Source organism: Bufo bufo, chromosome 1 (assembly GCF_905171765.1).
Source record: "Bufo bufo chromosome 1, aBufBuf1.1, whole genome shotgun sequence".
NCBI classification, from domain to species: domain Eukaryota; kingdom Metazoa; phylum Chordata; class Amphibia; order Anura; family Bufonidae; genus Bufo; species Bufo bufo.
In genome coordinates, this window is record NC_053389.1 from 22,786,284 (window position 1) to 22,811,748 (window position 25,465).

The following is a 25,465-nucleotide window of genomic DNA, read 5'->3' on the forward strand; positions in this document are numbered from 1 at the left end:
GTGGCTTAAAGGGCACTGTGACCCTACAACATGGACATATGAGGGTTAGCACTTCATGCTGCAAAACTGACTACTGCACTCCTAATCTTCCCACATGTAAGTCGTCTATTTCTGCTTCTCTTTGCCAATATTGCGATAAAGTATAAAAAATAATACCACTGAGGGGGAATTTATTGTGAAGGGCTCAATACCGGAAAAAAACTGATCTGTTTTATCCTAATGCATTCTTAATGGAGAGCAATCCGTCCAGGATGTCTTCAGTTCAGTCTTTTTGACTTTTCAGGACTTTTTCATGCTGCGGTTTTATTTCCGGACAAAAAAAACTGAACACTTGCCTGAATGCCGGATCCAGCATTTTGTTCCATAGGAATGTATTAGTGCCGGATCCGGCATTCAAATTGCCGCATTGCCGGATCCGGTATTCCTGCATGCGCAAACCTTTAAAAATGTGAAGAAAATAAATACCAGAAAAACGAATCCGGTATTGCAATGCATTTTTCTGACTGATCAGGATCCTGATAAGTCTGAAAAATGCCTAAACAGTCAGAAAAAAATGACTTGCGTTTCCATACAGTTTGCAGGAAGTTCAGGCAACGGAACCGCCTGACGGAATCAAACAACGCAGGTGTGAAAGTACCCCAAGATGGGCCTCTTAATAAAACTGTTCCATCTTCTGGCAGTTTGTCCACCAGAATAACAAATCTGCTGTACGTGCGCTATTGGCCGGGGTAGATTTGTATTGTAATTGTCGCCAAACTATCGTAAATCTGACGGCCATGGAAGGTCATGCTCCTTTCAACTACGCTCCCACAAACATGTCCACAGGTTGGTTATTGTCCTGACCTCATTTATTTGGGTTTTTTCTTTTTCCTTATGTTTCTCCTGGTCCTAAATTGGCTTTGGGATGGTTAACCCTTTCAGTGCGGTATGTTACTTCATCCCCTCTGTAGCATTAGGTTTGCTATGTAGATCTGATATTATTATTTCTTGATATTATTTGGATTGGTACAGGCTTACCTACCTTTGTGTTAGGCCTCTTGCACACAAACGTATTTGTTCCGTTCCGTGCATGCGGTCCCCAATGCACAGGCAAAGTTTGTGCGGCTGCCGGGATGGATCCAGACCCATTCAACTTCAATGGATCTGCGATCCGTACGTTCTGCAAAAAGATAGAACAAGTTCTATCTTTTTGCGGAACAGAAGCACGGAACGGAACACCAAGGAATCAGTCCGTAGTGCTTCCTTTCCGTGGTTCCATTCCTTCCGCACCGCATCTCCGGATTTGCGGACCCCTTCAAGTGAGTGCACACAGCCGGTGTCCCGTGTATTGCGGACCCGCCTTATGTGCCTTATGTACAAGTATTTCCATCTTTTGTAGGAGCTATGTGGGTACTTTGGGATCCATACTCAGTACAGCGTTTGTGGACAATGCTCCATTTCTAGATGTTTTGTCCCCATTTTATATGATTTATGTTTACCTAATTATTTATATATGCTGCAATAAAGAATATAATACTTTTTATATATAAGGTTCTGAGTCTTGCTTACTTTTTTCCAGCTCCGTACAGTAAAAGGGTCCATCCACACGTCCGCAAAATGGGTCCGCATCCGTCCCGCAATTTTGCAGAATGGGTGCAGACCCATTCATTTTCAATGGGGCCGGAATGTGCTGTCCGCATCTGCATCCACATTTGCGGATCCGCACTTCTGCATCCGTGCTTCCTTTTCCGCCCAAAAAATAGAACATGTCCTATTCTTGTCCACAATTGCGGACAAGATTAGGCATTTTCTATTATAGTGCCGGCGATGTGCGGTCAACAAATTGCGGAATGCACATTGCCGGTGTCCGTGTTTTGCGGATCCGCAATTTGCGGATCAGCAAAATACTTACGGACGTGTTAATGGACCCTTAGAATGTATTGGCTCCAATGAGTTGAAGTTATTACTTTGCAAAGTCTCGTAAGACTTCATGTAATAACTTTGTGAATTAATAATAATATTTATTTATATAGCGCCACCATATTCCGCAGCACTTTACAAATTCATAGGGTTCATGTACAAAACAAAAGTAACTGGCTAATATACAACTGAAACACTAGGAGTCAGGGCCCTGCTTGCAAGAGCTTACAGTCTATGAGGAATTGGGGGTGACACATAAGGTAGTTGATTGTGATAAGTAGGATTCAAGCGATTATTGAACTGAAAGGAGTGGTGCCGGCTGATCTGCTTCGGGTTTGGGACTACTAGAGGATTGAGTTCAGGCCGGAGGAGTTGGTGGGGGAGAGGTTTACTCGGGGAATAGTCGGTAGCTTGATAAGCCTGCCTGAAAAGTTGTGTTTTTAAGGCACATTTGAAGGTGAAGAAGTTGTGAATTGACCTAATATTCCGGGGCAGAGTATTCCAGAGTGCGAGTGAGAGGTACAAACTAAGGAGGATGTTAATCTTAGGTCGGAGAATGAAGAGCACGAGTAGGGTGGTAGATGGAGATGAGGGAGGAGATGTATGGAGATGCAGCACTGTGGAGAGCACGAGTAGGGTGGTAGATGGAGATGAGGGAGGAGATTTATGGAGATGTAGCACTGTGGAGAGCACGAGTAGGGTGGTAGATGGAGATGAGGGAGGAGATTTATGGAGGTGCAGCACTGTGGAGAGCACGAGTAGGGTGGTAGATGGAGATGAGGGAGGAGATGTTTGGAGGTGCAGCACTGTGGAGAGCTTTGTGGGTGAGAAGTTTGAACTGTATTCTGTGGTGGATGGGCGACCAGTGAAGTGACTGGCACAGACTTGTGACATCAGTGTAGCGGTTTGATAGATAGATGAGCCTGGCTGCAGCATTTAGAACAGACTGAAGGGGGGAGAATATTTGCAGCTACCACTTCTGCAGGAAGGCTATTCCATGCATCCACTACTCTCTGAGTAAAGTAATACTTCCTGATATTACTTAGACAAGAAGTTCCGTTTTTGAGAGGTTCAGTTTTAGATACAGAGAGGACATGATGTTATAGACAGCTGGCAAACAATTACTGGTGTTTTGGAGTAAAGCAGGTGATGTTGGGGAATGAAGTGAATTATTTATTACTGTAAAAAACCTTGATACCAGGTTCGGTTCTAAGTGGTTTGGTATCAATTTTTTTTTTTACAGTAATAATTCATTCACAAAGTTATTACACAAAGTCTCGCAAGACTTCGCGAAGTAACAACTTCGGCTCATCGGAGCCAATGCATTCTAATACTACACGGAGCTCCTGCTCCGTAAAGTATTGCAACAAAGTTTTATGTAAATCAACTTCAAATGAAGCATCCAAAGTTGATTCGCTCATCCCTAGCCTGTTTCACACTTGTGTTGTTAATTCCAGTTTTGAGTAAGGCAGAGGATCTAAGAATCTGAATTAAATAGATCTGTGCCATTTAACACATCCGCTTTGGTCAGATCCAGTTATATTTGCTGGATCTCAAAAACGGAAAACCACAACGCAAGTGCAGAACAGGCCTAACCTGACATTTATACCCACACCCGCATCTTCTACTTTTTGGTCAGAATATTCCCCCTAATATCTTACCTTTCAAACCTCTTGTTTCCATGCCAAAGGTGGCTCGGTTTCCCACCAATGTTTATGCCACTTCACTGATCATGCAATAACTGATGGCACATGTCACATGTCAAGACAACACCCCAGCAATACGACTGCGGAAAAAACAAAGACTAGCATGGTACTGTAGAACTATTGGCACAGTAAAATTTGATCATTTTATAATATATATATATATATATATATATATATATAAAAATATATATATATTATACACCAAGCTCCCTCCATGGTGGCTGCAGGCTTTCAGTTTTATCAAGTACTGAAAGGAAGCAAGTAGACCTAGAGTTGTATCTGGGAGATTCACCAATATAATTGTCCCACTTGTCTGGTGTAGATTTGAGAAATACAGTGTTCAGGATGAGCACCATATTAATTAAGTCCCTGTTCAACTTTTGCTAAGAGAGAAGTGAACAAAAGCTTGACTTTCAAAAAAAATCTAAAAAAGGGGTATAACATACATACATATAAAACAAAACAAGCACAGTAACAGACTGGTACAGAGGAGGAGAGAGCCCAGCCTGCAGGACTTAAAATCTACAAGGAAATATGGAAAAAAGACAGTATCTGAGGGTAGAGGCTGCTCAGGTGGCTGTTTAGTGGCTGAAGGGTTATTGTAAATTGTAGGATTTTTTTGAAAAGTTGGGATCTCAAGTTGCTTTTGAAGGTTTGAAAGGTAGGGGAGGGTCTGATCTGCTGGGGTAGTGGGTTCCAGAGTATGGGAGATATGTAAGAAATCTTGTAGATGATTGTTGAACAGACAAGAGGAGAACAAAGAAAGAAGCCATCTGAGGATTGAAGATTGTGTGGAGATATATCGGGAGATGTAAGGATGGGGCAGATTGTGTATGGCCTTATATGTTGTTGTTAGCGTTCTGAACTGAATTCACTGGGAATTTGGGAGCTAGTGAAGGGATTGAAAGAGGGGAGAGACAGAGGAGAAACAAGGGGAGAGATGGATCGGCAGCAGAATTGGAGATTGATTAGAAGGGTGCAAGACCATTAGCTGGGAGGCCACAGAGGAGGATGTTGCAGACGTCCAGGTAGGAGATGATGAGAGTATGCACTAACACACGGGCCAGCTGCTGTAAAACTACAACTTCCAGTATGCAAACATGCTCGGCTGTTCTAACTCCCATAGAAGTGAATAGACCACTTTGGGAGTTGTCGTTTCAGAACACCTAGAGTGCGGGGGTTGCTGATCCCTGCACTAGCATTTTGGTTGACTCAAGGTTAAGGAAGGATTTGGAGGTGGCAGGAGGTGGTAAGAGCTTGGACGTGTGACTTGATACCTATGTACACCCCTTAGTTGTAAAGATTTTGTACTAAATGACTAGAGCTGAGATGTTGGTCCAGAGGTTTATTCTTATTGCCATGTTTGAATTCAGGAAAGATTTTTAAATTTTTCCTATGATAAGGAACACCTGTTTTGCTTCATGGTAGGTACAGTATTTGTCTTCCACGAGATCATTGCAGGATAATGGGTTGAACCGTATGCAGCGTTTACACAGAGTTCAGGAACTTGCTCTTAAACTCTTGCTTAATAATTTCTTAATTCATGTGAAGAATGACCACTTTCCCTGTGTCCTGATGGGAAATATGGAGGTTCCTATGTGGTTCTTCTAGTGATACCTGTGGTTCATATAAATCACAGAAAAAATGCACCAAACGGATATGCCACTGACTATACTAGCTGGTCATAAATGCAGATATTAAAAGCTGAGACTTTTGCCAATATATTCCTGTCAGGAAAATATCGGAGCCCATCATGCACCACGTCACGGTCACTCAGCATGGCAAAGGGTCCTACCACTACGCTAACTATGGTGTGAACAAGGTCTGAAGGTGATGTAATCCAGCTCACAGCCAAGCTTCCACACATGATGGGCTCCGATATTTTCCTGACAGGAATATATTGGCAAAAGTCTCAGCTTTTAATATCTGCATTTATGACTAGCTAGTATAGTCAGTGGCATATCCGTTTGGTGCATTTTTTCTGTGATTTATATGATTATATTTTCATCCGCACAATGCTCCGTTTTGTGTAGGATGCCTTTGTGGTGCATGTGGACCGCGCCGACATCCTCCATTGTACGCATTTTTTGCTGGGGATAGTCGTTTGTTGAGGTCCACATGCGGTGGGGCTGCTCCCCCAATGAAAAACACGCTACAGTGTTAGGGGTTGAGCAGCTCCTCCAGAATTGCCACTATATTTCTGTGTTTTTATACCTGTGGTTCATACTTGGAAAAACATTGTCATGTAAATGTTAGGCCCCTTTCACACGGGCGAGATTTCCGCTCGGGTGCAGTGTGTGAGTTGAACGCATTGCACCCGCACTGAATCCGGACCCATTCATTTCTATGGGGCTGTGCACATGAGCAGTGATTTTCGCGCATCACTTGTGCGTTGCGTGAAAATCGCAGCATGCTCCTCTTTGTGCGTTTTCCACGCAACGCAGGCCCCATAGAAGTGAATGGGGCTGCGTGAAAATCGCAAGCATCCGCAAGCAAGTGCGGATGCGGTGCGATTTTTCACGCACGGTTGCTAGGAGATGATCGGGATGGAGACCCGATCTTTATTATTTTCCCTTATAACATGGTTATAAGGTAAAATAATAGCATTCTTAATACAGAATGCATAGTACAATAGGGCTGGAGGGGTTAAAAAAATAAAATAATAATTTAACTCTCCTTAATCCACTTGCTCGCGCAGCCCGGCTTCTCTTCTGTCTTCATCTTTGCTGTGCACAGGAAAAGGACCTGTGGTGACGTCACTGCGGTCATCACATGGTCCGTCACATGATCTATCACCATGGTGATGGATCATGTGATGGACCATGTGATGAGCGCAGTGACTTCATCAAAGGTCCAATTCCTCAATGAAGAAGACAGAAGAGAAGTTGGGCTGCGCTGGCAAGTGGATTAAGATGAGTTAATTTTTTTATTTTTAACCCCTCCAGCCCTATTGAACTATGCATTCTGTAATAAGAATGCTATTATTTTCCCTTATAACCATGTTATAAGGGAAAATAATAAGAGATCTACACAACACCTAACCCAAACCCAAACTTCTTTGAAGAAGTCCGTGTTCGGGTTTGAGTACCAAACATGCTGATTTTTCTCACGCACCTGCATAACGCATTACAATATTTTGCACTCGCGGGGAAAAATTGTGCATTTTCCCGCAACGCACCCGCATCTTATCCGGCCCAAAAACATGACGCCCGTGTGAAAGAGGCCTTAAGGAAACCAATGTTCTTTATATTTCTCTCTTTCACCTGTTTGCTTCTAGATCAAACAATAAGTTCTACCCCCAATGGACTGGTCTGCCCATCCTGCATCTCCGCTAACTCTACCTCCTGTTACACCAATGATACAGTACAATGCACTGGGGATGAGAATAGGTGTCTTTTCCAGACAACTAAAGTGTCAGGTACAAAAATTGTTTCTTTTTCGTCTGGCATCACACGTCTCGGGATAAGGCCTCATGCACACGGCCGTTGTTTTGGTCCACATCCGAGCCTCAGTTTTGGTTGCTCAGATGCGGACCCATTCACTAGTGATGAGCGGCAGGGGTCATATTCGAATTTGCGATATTTTGCGAATATTTTGTAGAATATTCGTCAAATATTCTCAAATTCGAATATTCGTTATATTCTACGATTTTTTTTACTTGAAAAATCGGCAAGGTAATGATTGTGTAATATGCAAATTTTCGTAATGCGAATTTTCGTAATATGAATTTTTTATAGCAAATTTTTCAACTTACAACTATTAGACAAAGAAGATTATAGCACTATGTTAGCAAAATTGCTCTATATTCGTTTTTTTTTCCGAATATTCGCTATATTGCTATAACTTAGTTTTTTCGAAAATTCGTAATATTCTAAAACAAGAATATACACTGCGTGCAGAATTATTAGGCAAATGAGTATTTTGACCACATCATCCTCTTTATGCATGTTGTCTTACTCCAAGCTGTATAGGCTCGAAAGCCTACTACCAATTAAGCATATTAGGTGATGTGCATCTCTGTAATGAGAAGGGGTGTGGTCTAATGACATCAACACCCTATATTAGGTGTGCATAATTATTAGGCAACTTCCTTTCCTTTGGCAAAATGGGTCAAAAGAAGGACTTGACAGGCTCAGAAAAGTCAAAAATAGTGAGATATCTTGCAGAGGGATGCAGCACTCTTAAAATTGCAAAGCTTCTGAAGCGTGATCATCGAACAATCAAGCGTTTCATTCAAAATAGTCAACAGGGTCGCAAGAAGCGTGTGGAAAAACCAAGGCGCAAAATAACTGCCCATGAACTGAGAAAAGTCAAGCGTGCAGCTGCCAAGATGCCACTTGCCACCAGTTTGGCCATATTTCAGAGCTGCAACATCACTGGAGTGCCCAAAAGCACAAGGTGTGCAATACTCAGAGACATGGCCAAGGTAAGAAAGGCTGAAAGACGACCACCACTGAACAAGACACACAAGCTGAAACGTCAAGACTGGGCCAAGAAATATCTCAAGACTGATTTTTCTAAGGTTTTATGGACTGATGAAATGAGAGTGAGTCTTGATGGGCCAGATGGATGGGCCCGTGGCTGGATTGGTAAAGGGCAGAGAGCTCCAGTCCGACTCAGACGCCAGCAAGGTGGAGGTGGAGTACTGGTTTGGGCTGGTATCATCAAAGATGAGCTTGTGGGGCCTTTTCGGGTTGAGGATGGAGTCAAGCTCAACTCCCAGTCCTACTGCCAGTTTCTGGAAGACACCTTCTTCAAGCAGTGGTACAGGAAGAAGTCTGCATCCTTCAAGAAAAACATGATTTTCATGCAGGACAATGCTCCATCACAGGCGTCCAAGTTCTCCACAGCGTGGCTGGCAAGAAAGGGTATAAAAGAAGAAAATCTAATGACATGGCCTCCTTGTTCACCTGATCTGAACCCCATTGAGAACCTGTGGTCCATCATCAAATGTGAGATTTACAAGGAGGGAAAACAGTACACCTCTCTGAACAGTGTCTGGGAGGCTGTGGTTGCTGCTGCACGCAATGTTGATGGTGAACAGATCAAAACACTGACAGAATCCATGGATGGCAGGCTTTTGAGTGTCCTTGCAAAGAAAGGTGGCTATATTGGTTACTGATTTGTTTTTGAATGTCAGAAATGTATATTTGTGAATGTTGAGATGTTATATTGGTTTCACTGGTAAAAATAAATAATTGAAATGGGTATATATTTGTTTTTTGTTAAGTTGCCTAATAATTATGCACAGTAATAGTCACCTGCACACACAGATATCCCCCTAAAATAGCTAAAACTAAAAACAAACTAAAAACTACTTCCAAAAATATTCAGCTTTGATATTAATGAGTTTTTTGGGTTCATTGAGAACATGGTTGTTGTTCAATAATAAAATTAATCCTCAAAAATACAACTTGCTTAATAATTCTGCACTCCCTGTATAGCAATATAGAGAATGGTCGGAAAAAAAAACGAATATAGAGCAATTTTTCTAATATAGTGCTATATTCTTCTTTTTTTATAGTTGTATTTTTTTTCCAATCGGAACTTCAGATGAGAAAAAAATTACAACTATTAGACAAAGAAGATTATAGCACTATATTAGCTAAATTGCTCTATATTCTTTTTTTTTTTTTTGAATATTCACTATATTGCTATATATTCTTGTTTTAGAATATTACGAATATTCGAAAAAATGAAGTTATAGCAATATAGCGAATATTCGAAAAAAAAATCGAATATAGAACAATTTAGCTAATATAGTGCTATAATCTTCTTTGTCTAATAGTTGTAAGTTGAAAAATTTGCAATAAAAATTTGTATTACGAAAATTAGCATTACGAAAATTCGCAAACAACACTACTCCTAAAGTCAAATATACTGCAGCCTTCTCATTGGCCCACAAGCTAGAAGCAGGGAGGGATTATGTGTACTGATAATCGAAAATCGAATATTCGAAATTACGAATATATATCACTATATTCGAAATATTCGCGAATTTTCGAAGTACCTATATTCGCGATAAAAATTCGAAATTCGAATATTCGTGATCAACACTACCATTCACTACAATGGGGCCTGCAAAAGATGCGGACAGCACTCCGTGTGCTGTATACATCTGTTTCTCCATTCCGTGGCCCAGCAAAAAAAATAAATCCTGTCCTATTCTTGTCCGCACTTTGCGGACAAGAATAGGCAGTTATATAAGAGACCGCCCGTTCCGTTCTGCAAATTGCGGAAGGTACACGGACGGCTTCCTTTTTTTGCAGATCGGTGGTTTGCAGGCTGCAAAAAAAGGAACGGTTGTGTGCATGAGGCAAAGATAAGGAAGGACACATTTGTTTGAGCCTCTTTCATGCTACTTATTGGCTTTGAGGGCTAACAGTAGTAGGAAAAAAATGATTTTCCTGCCAAATTATCTAGGTCTTTGCTGTGGGTAAAAAAAAAAAGCTTGAAGACTGATAAAAAAAATATCCTAAATAAACCTTGTTTATGATAATAGTTTTATAGAAAAATGAGAAAACAATATAAAAAACCAATGCTCAGGTTAAGGCCTCATGCATTGTTTGCTATGACATTGTGCGCTTCATGCCGCCGCTGCACTACAGTAATACACTCGTATGATCTATCCGAGTGTATTACTGAAGTGCAGCGGCGGCATGAAGCACACGGCGTCATAGCAACCAATGACGCTGTGCGCTCCTGCTCTCAGCAGGAATCTCGACCGGGTTACCACGGACCGCTCACGGCCGTGGAACACTGATAAGGCTGGCTTCATGTTTTTGCCATCCATTTAAGGCTACTTTCCCACTAGCGGCACGGACCTCCGGCAGGCTGTTCCGTCAGGAGAATAGCCTGTCGGATCCGTGCTGACGTTAGTGAACGTGTGCCTATGGACTGCAGCTCCGTCCCCATTGACTATAATGGTAGCGGGGCGGAGGCACGGCAGCGCACGGCGAGAGGCTGCCGGAATAAATGTCGGACATGTAGTCGCTTTATTCTGGCAGCCTCTCGCCATGCGCTGCCGTGCCTCCGCCGGAACTCCGCCCCCGCCCCCATTATAGTCAATAGCGACGGATCAGCAGTCCAGAGGCATACGTTCACTAGCGGCAGGACGGATCCTACAGGCTGTTCACCCGACGGAACAGCCTGCCGGAGGTCCGTGCCGCTAGTGTGAAAGTAGCCTTACTTATACAAAAAACTTATACGTTAAACGGATGAATCAGACTGATGCCATGCAGTGGCATCTGTTTACTATAGAGTTCCATTGTAAAAAAAACAATTATTTTTTTCTTCCAGTACTTTGCAGGATACAAGAACGTGGTGTGCTGAGTTTTTGTATCCTTTTTTTTCTAACGTATACGTTAAACACAGGCATAAAACATGAGGTGAACCCAGCTTTAATGTTGTGTTAAATGAAATTGTGTGTTTTTCAGGATCGGTGTCAGCTTCAACAGCCTTTCGAGGGTGCGCATCAAAGTCCATCTGTGACATCGGCAGGGAGTCCGCAAGCATTAACGAAATGATACGTTATGTTAACTATACCTGCACCAGCGGTGGCCTTAGTGTCCATAACATCGTCCTGGCTCCGGCCATTGTGTGTCTTCTGCTGCTGAAACTGTTCTTCTAACAGATCTTTGGATGAATGAAGCCAATGGAAACAAAAAATGTGTTCAGCATAGAATATTTTAAACCTTGGCTAGAAAATATCAATGTGCACAAGTAGTTGAAAAATTGTCTTCTGCATCTGCTGTGTTTCATTTTGTTGTAACTTTACTTTAGTTTTACAAACCGCATCCATTTATATTTCAATAATTTTTTTGAATAAACTAATAAGTTACAAACGAAGATTTCCTCAGCAATAATTAAGTAAATGTAATGAGTAGAGTTGAGCGAACCCGAACTGTAAAGTTCGGGTTCATACCGAACGTTAGGTTTTTCGGCACCCGGACCCGAACATTTACGTAGAAGTTCGGTGTTCGGCGCTTTTTGAAAGTCTGCACAGCAGCCAATCAACAAGCGTCATACTACTTGCCCCAAAAGGCCATCACAGCCATGCCTACTATTGGCATGGCTGTGATTGGCCAACTGCAGCATGTGACCCAGGCTCTATTTAAGCTGGAGTCACGTAGCACCGCCCGTCACTCTGCTCGGATTAGTGTAGGGAGAGGCTGCAGCTGCTGTGAGGGAGAGATCAGGGAGGGATCTTATCAAGAACTGGTTCATGTACTCAGCGATCTACAACAAATGTGTTTTGTGGGTGCAGTGCACAATTTTTTTAAGCCTGCCCTGAGCCAACTACTGCTGAAAACAAACTTTTTTTTACTGCAGTTTGTCAATATCAATACATAATCGGCAGCCATTTTATGCAACAATAGTGCACCAGCACAGGATAACTGCATGTCTGCAGGTCCAGAAATACAGCTTTTTGGTTACTGGGGTGAAAAAACCCTCTAATATACTGCAAAATCTGGGATAAGACGTGCATAAGTGACTGTCACATTTAGGCCAGAAATACATCTTTTTAGTTACTGGGGTGAAAAAACGCTCTAATATATACTGCACATCTGGGATTAGACGTGCATAAGTGACTGTCACATTTAGGCCAGAAATGCGGCTTTTTGGTTACTGGGGTGAAAAAACCCTCTGATATACTGCGCATCTGGGATTAGACATGCATAAGTTACTGTGAAATTTAGGCCACAAATACCGCTGTCACATAGAGTTTTAAAAAAAAAAATAGAGTGCAATACTCTACATCAGAGTTTTTATTGGCGGTTAATTATTTTTAACAGACTTAACCACTTTTTAATTTGCTTTGTGAACGCTAACTATGATGCACACATCTAATAAGGGACACGGTCATGGTCGTGGTGGTGGTGTTGGTGGAGCCTCTGGTGCAGGGAGAGGATGTGGCCCTTCTGCCACAGCTACACGTCCTACTGAACCTACTATCTCAGGTCCCAGTAGCCGCCAGAATCTACAGCGATATTTGGTCGGGCCTAATGCCGTTCTAAGGATTGTAAGGCCTGAGCAAGTACAGGCGCTAGTCAATTGGGTAGCCGACAGTTGATCCAGCACGTTCACATTATCTCCCACCCAGTCTTCTGCAGAAAGCGCACAGGTGGCGCCTGAAACCCATGCCCATCAGTCTGTCACATCACCCCCGTGCATATCGGGGAACCTGTCTGAGCCTCAAGTTATGCAGCAGTCTCTTATGCTGTTTGAAGACTCTGCTGGCAGGGTTCCCAAGGGCATCCACCTAGCCCTTCCCCAGGGGTAGAAGACATAGAATGCACTCACGCACAACCACTTATGTTTCCTGATGAGGACATGGGAATACCACCTCAGCACGTCTCTGATGATGACGAAACACAGGTGCCAACTGCTGCGTCTTTCTGCAGTGTGCAGACCGAAAAGGAGGTCATGGAGGAAGACTGGGTGGAAGACGATGCAGGGGACGATGAGGTCCTAGACCCCACATGGAATGAGGGTCGTGCCACTGACTTTCAGAGTTCGGAGGAAGATGCAGTGGTGAGACGGAGCCAACAGCGTAGCAAAAGCAGGAGCAGGGTGCAAAAGCAAAGCAGCCGTCGCCAAAACAGTACGCCTGCTACTGGCCACCGTCACCAGGGACCGACCACACCAAAGGCAGCTTCAAGGAGTTCCCTGGCATGGCACTTCTTCACACAATGTGCTGACGACAAGACCCGAGTGGTTTGCACGCTGTGCCATCAGAGCCTGAAGCGAGGCATTAACGTTCTGAACCTTAGCACAACCTGCATGACCAGGCATCTACATGCGAGACACGGGCTGCAGTCCGTCACCAAGCATCTCCACCATGTCACACGGAAGCGTTCAGCTCTCCATCTTACAAACCATTGAGAGAAAGCGTAAATTCCCACCTAGCCACCCTCGATCCCTGGCCCTGAATGCCAGCAATTCTAAACTGCTGGCCTTTGAAATGCTGTCATTCAGGCTGGTGGAGACGGACAGCTTCAAACAGCTCATGTCGCTTGCTGTCCCACAGTATGTTGTTCCCAGACGGCACTAATTCTCCAAGAGAGCTGTGCCCTCACTGCACACTGGGTAAATGTAGTGGCAGGTGGGCCCCAGGCGGAGAGCTGTTTGGCGCACATCCTTCCGCCGCCAAGGATCGCAGGGCATCATTCTCTGCCTCCTGTTGCCTCCTCTTCCTACTCGGCTTCCTCCTCCTCTTCTACCATCTCCTCATCCGGTTAGCGACAGACCTTCACCACCAACTTCAGCACAGCCAGGGGTAAACGTCAGCAGGCTGTTCTGAAACTGATGTGTTTGGGGGACAGGCCCCACACCGCGCAGGAGTTGTGGCGGAATATAGAACAACACACCGACGAGTGGTTTCTGCCAGTGAGCCTCAAGCCCGGCCTGGTGGTGTGCGATAATGGGCGAAATCTCGTTGCAGCTCTGGGACTAGCCGGTATGAGGCACATCCCTTGCCTGGCGCATGTGCTGAATTTGGTGGTGCAGAAATTCATTCACAACTACCCCGACATGTCAGAGCTTCTGCGTAAAGTGCCGGCCGTCTCTGTGCGCTTCCGGCGTTCTCATCCTGCCGCCACTCGGCTGCCATCCCGCTCACCGCCTCATATGCGACGTGCCCACCAGGTGAAACTCCACCTTGCACATGCTGGAGAGACTGTGCGAGCAGCAGCAGGCCATAGTGGAGTTTCAGCTGCAGCACGCACGGGTGAGTCACACTGGGGAACAGCACCACTTCACCACCAATGACTGGGCCTCCATGCGAGACCTGTGTGCCGTTGTTGCGCTGTTTCGAGTACTCCACCAACATGGCCAGTGGCGATGACGCCGTTATCAGCGTTACAATACCACTTCTATGTCTCCTTGAGAAAACACCTAGGGCGATGATGGAAGAGGATGTGGCCCAGGACGAGGAGGAGGAAGAGGGGTCATCTCTAACACTTTCAGGCCAGTCTTTTAGAGGTGGCTCAGAAAGAGGATTTTTGCAACAGCAGAGGACAGGTACAAATTTGGCCAGCCAGGGCCCACTACAGGAGGACGAGGAGGATGAGGAGGATGAGGAGGAGGAGGATGGGGATGAAGCATGTTCACAGCAGGGTGGCATCCAACGCAGCTCGGGCCCATCACTGGTGCGTGGCTTGTGGGATACGGAGGACGCAGACGATACGCCTCCCACAGAGGACAGCTTGTCCTTTCCTCTGGGCAGCCTGGCACACATGAGCGACTACATGCTGCAGTGCCTGCACAGCGACTGCAGAGTTGCCCACATTTTAAAGTGTGCTGACTACTGGGTGGCCACCCTGCTGGATCCCCTTTACAAAGACAATGTGCCGTCCTGGAGAGTGATTGGAGATGCGCGACTACAGGCGCACGCTGGTAGACGCGATCCTGAGAGCATTCCCGACTGACGCCGGGGGACAAGTGGAAGCACAAGGCGAAGGCAGGTGAGGAGGAAAAGGTCGCCAACGCAGCTGTGTCAGCGCCAGCACCTCAGAAGGCAGGGTTAGCATGGCCGACATGTGGAAAAGCTTTGTCACCTCGCCGCAACAACCGGCCCAACTGCTGATATGGAGCGTGTTAGCAGGAGGCAGCATTTGAACAACATGGTGGAACAGTACCTGTGCACACGACTACACGTACTGACTGATGGTTCTGCCTCATTCAATTTCTGGGTCTCCAAATTGTCCACATGGCCAGAGCTTGCCCTGTATGCCTTGGAGGTGCTGGCCTGCCCTGCAGCCAGTGTACTCTCTGAACATGTATTTAGCAAGGCAGGAGGCGTCATTACAGACAGACGCAGCTGCCTGTCCACAGCCAACGTGGACAAGCTCACGTTCGGATCCCACAAGACTTTTCTGTACCTTGTGCAGAATAGACATTTATACCACCATCAAACATACATTCTTGTACTCAAGTCAAGTGCAATGATTCTTTGTTTTCTTTTTTTTTTATTTGTCCCAATATTTTGGGGGCTACCTACCCCAATAAAAAAATCAATAATCATTGTTTGCTACCTCCTCCTCCATTGCTGTCTCCACCTACAACACCACATTCACCGCCTCCACAACCTCCGACTCCATATCCACCTCCTTCTCTGAGTTGCAGGTAAATAATTTGTAATTTTTAGTTATTTTATTTCATTTTAAGTTATTTCCCTATCCACATTTGTTTGCAGAGCAGTTGCCATGCTCTTAAGCACATTTTACTGCCTTTTACATCCCTCTAGCATTTTCAAGGACTATTTTAGAGCCATTTTAATGCAAAAAAGTGCCACATTTAGTGCCCTAAATTGAAAAAATTCTTATTTTCTATTGTCGGGTAAAATTTTACCATTTTTGACGTATACAAACCCCTGCTGTGCCTTGGTGACAAGGGCCTAAATCTCACAAAATCCTCTGTTCTATTGCTGGGTGACATGAACCCCCTTTTGCCGTAAATGAACCCCTGCTGTGCCTGGGTGACAGGGGCCTAAATCTCTCAAAATCCCCTGTTCTATTGCTGGGTGACATGAACCCCTCTTGCCGTGAATGAACCCCTGCTGTGCCTGGGTGACAGGGGCCTAAATCTCTCAAAATCCTCTGTTCTATTGCTGGGTGACATGAACCCCCTTTTGCCGTGAATGAACCCCTGCTCTGCATTGCTGACACGGAACTAAATTTAGTGAAAACATCTGTTACTGATCGGAAGATGCGCGACTACAAGCGCACGCTAATTATAGCATTCCCACCTGACAGCGGGGTAACAGTGGAAGCACAAGGTGAAGGCAGAGGAGGAGGAAGAGGTCGCCAACGCAGCTGGGGCACCACCAGCACCTGAGAAGGCAGGGTTAGCATGGCCCAAATGTGGAAAAGCTTTGTCAGTGTCACGGATCAAAGTGGGGGTAACTCTAATCCGTGGGATGTCAATATGAAAGATAGTTGCTAGGCCAGGACAGGAATCAGGGAGCAGGTCACCTCCTATTACATCCCTAATTCTGACCCTGACTCCTAGCTCACTAAGATCCCTACTAGCCCTCAGGGTGGCCCTGGACTAGGAGCAGAGTAAGACGACCTGTTCCTCCACATCACGGACCAACAGGAGTCTCCCTGGCCAGGCTGCAATGAAAGGGACACATGTACAGCATATGGCAATGGCAGGTAAGTAAACTAGTATTACACGTACCTGCCACAGACACACAGCCTGGAACCCATGAACGAGTGCTGCTGTCCACAAGAACACAAACGGACACAGCCCACACCACACATCACACAGGAACCCAGGACCATAATCTGCAATAAAGATAAAGACACCACTAGACATATAATAATACAAGAACAATAATGTCTAACATAACTTATGACCACAAGGGTGGCCCTCACTGGCAGATGGTATATAACCAGGAGGATGACTCCAGCTAACCATGGCTGAAGTACCCCTCAGATACAGGCATCCAGCAGGAGCTAAATAGCCCAGGTAGCCACACCCACACACAGTCACACCCAGTGTTCACACACAAAGAAGGGAGTTAACCCTTCATACACCAGGCAAGGGAAGAAAGCCACTTAAAGGGGAAGTGTACAAACAACTATCAAACTGCAGCTGTTACCGCCGGCAACGACATGCATGGCAACCATGTCCTGGGAAACAGCCAGAAGGCCGAGACACTGCCACGACTTGTACACAACACCACACGTTGCCACGGACAACCGCAAGTGACAAAAAGTGTCACAATGCACACATACACAACCTCGTGCACAACAAACCGGGAAAGTGCACACATACAAAGAGAGGTTGCCAGGTGTAACCGCATGCACTTGACAGCAAGTTGCCTAGCAACATCTCAGGCTGCTATACTGCCAAATACAATCATGTTGCCAGCGGCAACCACACGTGAGGCAACATAGAAGCAGCCCTCACCATGTGGTTGACAATAAAACCAAACCGCAGGCAACTGCATGCGGATCCAGGAGTCACGACCATAAACATGGGCGTGACAGTCAGCCTTGGAGGTGCTGACCTGCCCTGCAGCCAGTGTATAGTGTGAACGTGTGTTTAGCACGGCAGAGAGCATTATCACCGGCCGCAGCCACTGTGGACAAGCTTACGTTTATTAAAATGAACCAGGCAGGGATCCCACAGGACTTGTCCGTACCTTGTGCAGAATAAACATTTATACCAGCCTCAACCATCCATTCTTGTACTCAAGTGCACTTATTCTTTGTTTTATTTTGTTATATGTCCCAATATTTTGGTGGATACCCCAATAAAAATAAAAAAAAATAACACAAATCAGTGATGGCTACCTATTCCTTCTTCACCGCCGCTTCCACCTACACCGCCACGTCAACCTACGCCGCCACATCCACCCATCCACCGCCTCCTCAACCTCCTACTCCTAGATCCAGATTGTTATTTTTAATTTTTCTGTATTTTATGTTATTTTAAATCATTTCCCTATCCACATTTGTTTGCAGAACAGTTGTCATTGTCTTAAGCACATTTTGATGCTTTTTGCAGCCCTCTTAGTCATTTTAGTGCCCAAAAGTTCGGGTCCCCATTGACTTCAATGGGGTTCGGGTTCGGGCTCAAGTTTGGGTCCCGAACTCAAACTTTTTTTTTCAAGTTCGGCCGAACTCGTCGAACCCGAACATCCAGGTGTCCTCTCAACTCTAGTAATGAGCAATGTATCTACACAATACTAGGGAAGCTGTGTTTCTTCATATTCATTATTTTTGTGCATGATATTTAACATGCATCTATTCTGGATATAGACAAGTTTCTACATAGGCTTATTGCCAGCACAGCAACCCAACAGCATTCTGCTGCAAACGATGAGCAACTATCTATTTTTTATAGCATTATAGCAAAAATATTTTTATACCAGTGGCATTAACATATAGGGGGCAGTTATCATTGTAGTTTTTTCTGGTTTATCTTAAATTGTGCCTTTTTTATGCTAAAAATATTTCACCTCATTTACTAAGCCACTTCCGCCGATATAAAGCTATTTTTCATGGTCCATGTCTTCTTCTGAGTTGGCGAGGAAAATGGGGGCATGGTTTTTAAGGCATATAGTTTTTGCCACATTTATTACATGCACCTTTCTAAATTGTCGCTTAATAATGCACAAATCAACGCCAACCAGGACATGCCATAAAATGGTCGCATTACACACCTTGCTGAGACTTTAGAAAAAAATTATCACATATCCTATGAGTGGTCATAGAACCACCTGATAAGAACATTTCTATAACTGGAAAATGGAAAGCCACAAAACCAATCAGCCAATGAAGAAGAAAATATAAAATGGAGCACCTGCTCCTTTATAAAAGGATTAGAAGTGACAATCGGCACAGGCTGAAGTCAAAATAAAAAAATAATACAGCCTATATCAAAATTGCATCGAGCAGAGAAAAGAGAAATAAAATAAAAAATTGCAGAAATATTGTTTTTGTGCCGTAATAAAAAAATATTAGATCAGGGACATAACAAGGAAAGGCTGTGCCCCATGGTATACTTTTGAAAGCACCCCCTCCCCCTCAAGCATTAGGCTAGGGCAACAAGGCGACATGTGTTGCAGAAGAGTTACACGACTTACACTATGTCACCGTGTGGCCATAGCCTTAAAGTAGTTATCAAGTAGTTACATAACAATTACATATTCTCAAAATACGTTATTAATGTGAGATAAGCATGGATCAGACCCGTGGTACTCCTGCAACGAAGATTTTTAACTCCTAGGATACCAGAGGTTTCGTTTTTGCGTTTGAATCTTTCTTCCCTATCTTCCTTGAGCCATAACTTTTTTTTTTTCTAGTCATGTATCCACGTGAGGGCTTATTTTTTGCAGGACAAGTTGTACTTTCTAATGCCACCGTTTATTATGGCATACATTGTAGTTGGAAGCGGGAAAATGTAGTAGAATTAGAAAAAAAGCGCAATTCCTCCACCTTTACGGATTTTGTCCCCATGGCGTTCCTTTTGCGATAAAACTGACCTGTGCACTGTCCTCTGAAGTCCCTAGTACTGAACACTGGATTAACAGAGTAGACCAGATCTATAGACTGGAGGAGATCTCACACTGGGAGTCACGCACTAGACTCACTTTCCTTCAGGTTTGGTCCCCTTGGAGAGCTTATAGAAACTTCTCCTAGCTTTCATCCCCCACTGTTCTTGGACCAATACCCTAAACCTAGGATCTTCCAGCGCTAACTATTCTCTACCTCACACCATATCAATTCTCTCTTAGTACCTTGTCCTACTGTTAAATCAATTGCTATTGTTCACTTTTGCTTGACACTTGTCTTTCTGAGGCCTTTTAGGCCTTTTTCTACATTTACAAAAGCAATTTGTACTTATGACTGTTACTCTTAGGCATTTCCTATGTAAAGTTTTCGTATTATGTATTTGACAATGCTTAAACCTATGAAAATGAAAATCAATAAAAATTGTCAAAAAAAACTGACCTGTGCACTTCATTCTCTGGTTCAGTATGATTACAATGATACCACACAGCTGCGTTGCTAGGGTCTCAAAGGATCCAGGGCCCAAGCCCCAATATATATGGCCCAGTTCTCTAAGGCTACTTTCACACTGTTCTGGCGGGGGAACAGCCTGCCGGATCCGTGCTACTGCTACTGCATCGTGCCTCTGGATGTCCGCTCCGGCCCCATTCACTATTTTGGGGCGGGCCAGAGGTCCGGCCGCAGCACGGCAAACATGCCGAGAGACATCTGAATAAAACTGCAGCATGCTGTAGTTTTTTTCAGCCCACCTCTCAGGTCTCGGCATGTTTGCCGTACTGCGGCAGGACCTCTGGTCCGCCCCATTATAGTGAATGGGGCTGAGCGGGCTTCCACCGGCACGGTGCACTAGTGGTAGCACGGATCCAGCAGGCTGATCACCCGCCAGAACAGCTTGCCGGGGAAGGCTACCTCTAGTGTGAAAGTACCGTAAGTCGACCCTCCCCGCTCAAGCTGCATTTTGCTGTACTCGATATTAGAGATGTCCCGAACTATTCGTCGGCGAACAGTTCCCGGCGACAAAGCTTGTTCGCGTTCGCCGCGGCGGGCGAACATATGCGATGTTCGGTCCGCCCCCTATTCGTCATCATTGAGTAAACTTTGACCCTGTACCTCACAGTCAGCAGACACATTCCAGCCAATCAGCAGCATACCCTCCCTCCCAGACCCTCCCACCTGCTAGACAGCATCCATTTTAGATTCATTCGGAAGCTGCATTCTTAGTGAGAGGAGGGACAGTGCTGCTGCTTATTTAATAGGGAAATCGATAGCTAGGCCAGTGTATTCAGTGTCCACTACAGTACTGAAGGACTCATCTGATCTCTGCTGTAAGGAAAGACCTTTTTAGGGCTAGAACATCAGTCTGCTTTTTTTTTTTTTTCTCTGTGTAATCAAATTGCAGTTGCCTGCCTGCCAGCGTGTGTGTCAGGCTCACAGCATATACTGTGCCCACTTGCCCAGTGCCACCACTCAAATCTGGTGTCACAGTAGCTTGCATTTTTTTTAAAAAACTAACTTTTTTGACTGTAATATAATATCAGTCAGTTGCCTGCACGCGTGTGTGTTTCATGCCCTGCAAGTGCACAGTGTCACACCAGTGCAACTCATATTTGGTGTCACAGTATTTTTTGACTGTAATAGATTGAATAGCAGTTAGTTGTCTGCAAGCGTGTGTGTCAGTCCTACAGCGTCTGCTCTGCCAACTTCTGCCAGTGCACAGTGCCACTCATATCTGGTGTCACAGTAGCTTGCACGCATAGTACAACTAAACTTATCTAAAAAAAATGACAGGCAGAGGCAGGCCACCCCACAGGGGCCGTCGTGGTCGTGGTGCTGTGATTTCCATTTGGCCCTAGAATAATGCCCAGTGTTCAGAGGCCACGTACCCTGAACTCGAAAAGTTCTGAGGACATAGTTGACTGGCTAACACAGGACACCCAATCTTCTACAGCTTCCGCTCGGAACCTTGACGCACCATCCTCCTCCAGCTCAGCTTCGGGCACCTCTCAAGTTACCACTCGCCCGCCTGCCGCCACCACCAACACTAGCACCACAGCTGCTTCGCTTGATCTGTCAGAGGAGTTATTTACACATCAGTTGGAAGACATGAGTGATGCACAACTATTATTGCCAGAGGATGTAGATAACAGGGATATGTCTCAGTCAGGCAGCATTACACACATGGATGTACGGTGTGATGATGATGATGTTGTACCTGCTGCTGCTTCCTTTGCTGAGTTGTCAGATACAAGTGAAGCGGTTGATGATGACGATGTGTCTGTGGATGTCACGTGGGTGCCCGCTCGAAGAGAAGAAGAACAGGTGGAAAGTTCAGATGGGGAGACAGAGAGGAGTAGGAGACGAGTTGGAAGCAGGTGGAGGTCGTCGCAAGGAGCTAGTGGCACAGTCAGACAGCATGCATTGGCACCCGGGGTCAGCCAGACAGCATGCCAATCAACGCATGCTGTTGCCATCACCAGAATGCCGTCATTGCAGAGCTCAGCAGTATGGCATTTTTTTTGTGTGTCTGCCTCTGGCACCAGCGATGCTATTTGCAACCTGTGCCAAAAGAAACTGAGTCGTGGGAAGTTCACCACCCACCTAGGTACAACTGCTTTGCGAAGGCACATGATCTCAAATCACAAACACCTATGGGATCAACACATGAGTACAAGCAGCACACAAACTCAAAGCTGCCATCCTCCTCCTGGTCCAGCATCTTCAGCCACGTCAACCACTGCTGTCCTCCTTGCCCCCTCTCAACCATCCGCCACTCCGTCTCTCGCCTTGAGCAGTTCCTGCTCATATGCCCACAGTCAGGTGTCTGTCAAGGACATGTTTGAGTGTAAGAAGCCAATGTCACAAAGTCACCCCCTTGCCCGGCGTCTGACAGCTGGCTTGTCGGAACTCTTAACCCGCCAGCTTTTACCATAAAAGCTGGTGGAGTCTGAGGCCTTCAAAAAATTTGTAGCTATTGGGACACCACAGTGGAAGGTACACGGCCGAAATTTATTTGCACAAAAGGCAATCCCCAACCTGTACTCGATTGTGCAAAAGGAAGTCATGGCATGTCTGGCACACAGTGTTGGGGCAAGGGTCCATCTGACCACTGATACCTGGTCTACAAAGCACGGTCAGGGCAGGTATATCACCTACACTGCGCATTGGATAAACCTGGTGACGGCCGCCAAGCATATTATGCATGGCTCTGCAGAGGAGTTGGTGACACCGCCACGACTTGCAGGCAGGCCTGCTGCCACCTCCTCTACTCCTCCTACTCCATCCTCTTCGCTAACCTCCTCGGCTGAGTGCTCTTCTGCTGCTGCGTCTTGCTCCACATCAACTGCACCCCCCCAGCTCCCCAGGGGCTATTCCACATCCCGGATACGACAGTGTCACACCGTCTTGGAGTTGACTTGCCTGAAAGCAGAGAGTCACACCGGACCAGCACTCCTGTCCGCCCTGAACGCACAGGTGGATCAGTGGCTGACTCCGCACCAACTGGAGATCGGCAAAGTGGTGTGTGACAATGGAAGCAATTTGTTGGCGGCATTGAATTTGGGCAAGTTGACACATGTGCCGTGCATGGCACATGTGTTGAATCTGATTGTGCAACGCTTTGTGCATAAGTACCCAGGCTTACAGGACGTCCTGAAGCAGGCCAGGAAGGTGTGTGGCCATTTCAGGCGTTCCTACACGGCCATGGCGCACTTTTCCGATATCCAGCAGCGAAACAACATGCCAGTGAGGCGCTTGATTTGCGACAGCCCGACACGTTGGAATTCAACACTCATAATGTTCGACCGCCTGCTCCAACAAGAAAAAGCCGTCAACGAGTATTTGTATGACCGGGGTGCTAGGACAGCCTCTGCGGAGCTGGGAATTTTTTTGCCACGTTACTAGACGCTCATGCGCAATGCCTGTAGGCTCATGCGTCCTTTTGAGGAGGTGACAAAACTAGTCAGTCGCACTGAAGGCATCATCAGCGATATCATCCCATTTGTTTTCTTCCTGGAGCGTGCCCTGCGTAGAGTGCTGGATCAGGCCGTAGATGAGCGTGAAGAGGAAGAGTTGTGGTCACCATCACCACCAGAAACAGCCTTATCAGCATCGCTTGCTGGACCTGCGGCAACGCTGGAAGAGGAGTCTGAGGTAGAGGAGTCAGAGGAGGAATGTGGCTTTGAGGAGGAGGAAGACCAACCACAGCAGGCATCCCAGGGTGCTCGTTGTCACCTATCTGGTACCCGTGGTGTTGTACGTGGCTGGGCGGAAGAACAGACTTTCAGTAAGATCAGTGAGGACGAGGAACGGGGCATGAGTAGCTCGGCATCCAACCTTGTGCAAATGGGGTCTTTCATGCTGTCATCCTGTTGAGAGACCCTCGTATAAAAAGGCTGAAGGAGAACGACCTGTACTGGGTGGCCACGCTACTAGACCCCCGGTATAAGCAGAAAGTGCCTGAAATGTTACCGAATTACCGCAAGTCGGAAAGGATGCAGCAGTTCCAAAATAAATGTAAAAGTATGCTTTACACAGCATATAAGGGTGATGTCACAGCACAACGGGAATCTAACAGGGGAAGAGGTGAAAGTAATCATCCTCCTACCACGACCACGCCGGCAAGGACAGGACGCTTTACAGACGTGTTACTGATGGAGGACATGCAGAGCTTTTTAAGTCCTACGCATCGCCACAGCCCTTCGGGGTCCACCCTCAGAGAACGACTCGACCGACAGGTAGCAGACTACCTCGCCTTAACTGCAGATATCGACACTCTGAGGAGCGATGAACCCCTTGACTACTGGGTGTGCAGGCTTGACCTGTGGCCTGAGCTATCCCAATTTGCGATAGAACTTCTGGCCTGCCCCGCTTCAAGTGTCCTGTCAGAAAGGACCTTCAGTGCAGCAGGAGGTATTGTCACTGAGAAGAGAAGTCGTCTAGGTCAAAAAAGTCTAGATTACCTCACCTTTATTAAGATGAATGAGGCATGGATCCCGAAGGGACTGACAGTGGGCGATACATTTGACTAAAATAGGCCTGGTGATGAGATGAGCTGCCTTTGGCTAAAAATGGTCCACACGCTGCTGTATTTTATCTCTGCATGCCGGATGACTTGCGTGACTTATCTGCCACCAACTAGGGTTCAAGCCGCAATGTTTTAGTGCACTTTCTGCCTGGAAAACATCAATTTTTTTGGCCTCTGGTGTACATGCCTAATTTTTCTGGTCTCTGTTGCTGCACTGTGTCTGCAAAAACAAAACAAAAAAAAAAGGCACATACATGTGTCAATTCCCCTTCGTGATTGTTACCTTGTTGTGGTGAAGGGGCTTGTGTATCACAATGAAGCGACCACCTCTATGAGTGTGTTGGCAATGGCAATGTTGACACACCCCAGATGATAAGGTCGTTGCTTCATTGTGTACAGACCAAAAGCGATCGGCTGGATAATTTTGCATAGAAAAAACATTAATTTTCTTTGTGATCATCTAAGGTGATCATTAAAGCCTACCAGGCCAACAATGGGCCCACACTGCAGAATCATTGTTTTCTGGGTCACTTAACTGTCACTGAACTACCTCAGCACGACCATAGACTTTGAAAAACCCCCATCGCCTACAATCTCCCAAACGTGAGTACGAGCACAGTCATCACTACACCAAGTTTGACGCATAGAGGAATAAAATTTATGTCATGAGTGTATAAACTATTGACAACTCTTTGCGGTTGTCTGAAATCTATTTCATACACGTCCCCTGATAGGGGACGTAACAGGGATTAAGCTGATAGGAATAGTACTACTTAACACACCACTCATATCTGGTGGCACAGTACATTGCA

At 45.6% G+C, this 25,465-nt stretch overlaps 2 protein-coding genes across 2 annotated transcripts in view; both read left to right on the forward strand.

Annotated features, from left to right (window-relative positions):
- Window positions 1-19,975, forward strand: part of LOC120992317 (phospholipase A2 inhibitor and Ly6/PLAUR domain-containing protein-like) — a 142,165-nt gene extending 122,190 nt beyond the window's left edge. The window contains exons 5-7 of the mRNA XM_040421233.1: window positions 11,042-11,474; window positions 16,991-16,993; window positions 18,279-19,975. Coding sequence (XP_040277167.1) covers window positions 11,042-11,235 — 194 coding nt within the window. The 3' untranslated portion in view covers window positions 11,236-11,474; window positions 16,991-16,993; window positions 18,279-19,975. The remainder of the gene's footprint in view (window positions 1-11,041; window positions 11,475-16,990; window positions 16,994-18,278) is intronic.
- Window positions 1-25,465, forward strand: part of LOC120992292 (phospholipase A2 inhibitor 25 kDa subunit-like) — a 598,293-nt gene that overhangs the window by 6,060 nt on the left and 566,768 nt on the right. The gene's annotated exons all lie outside the window — the stretch shown is intronic.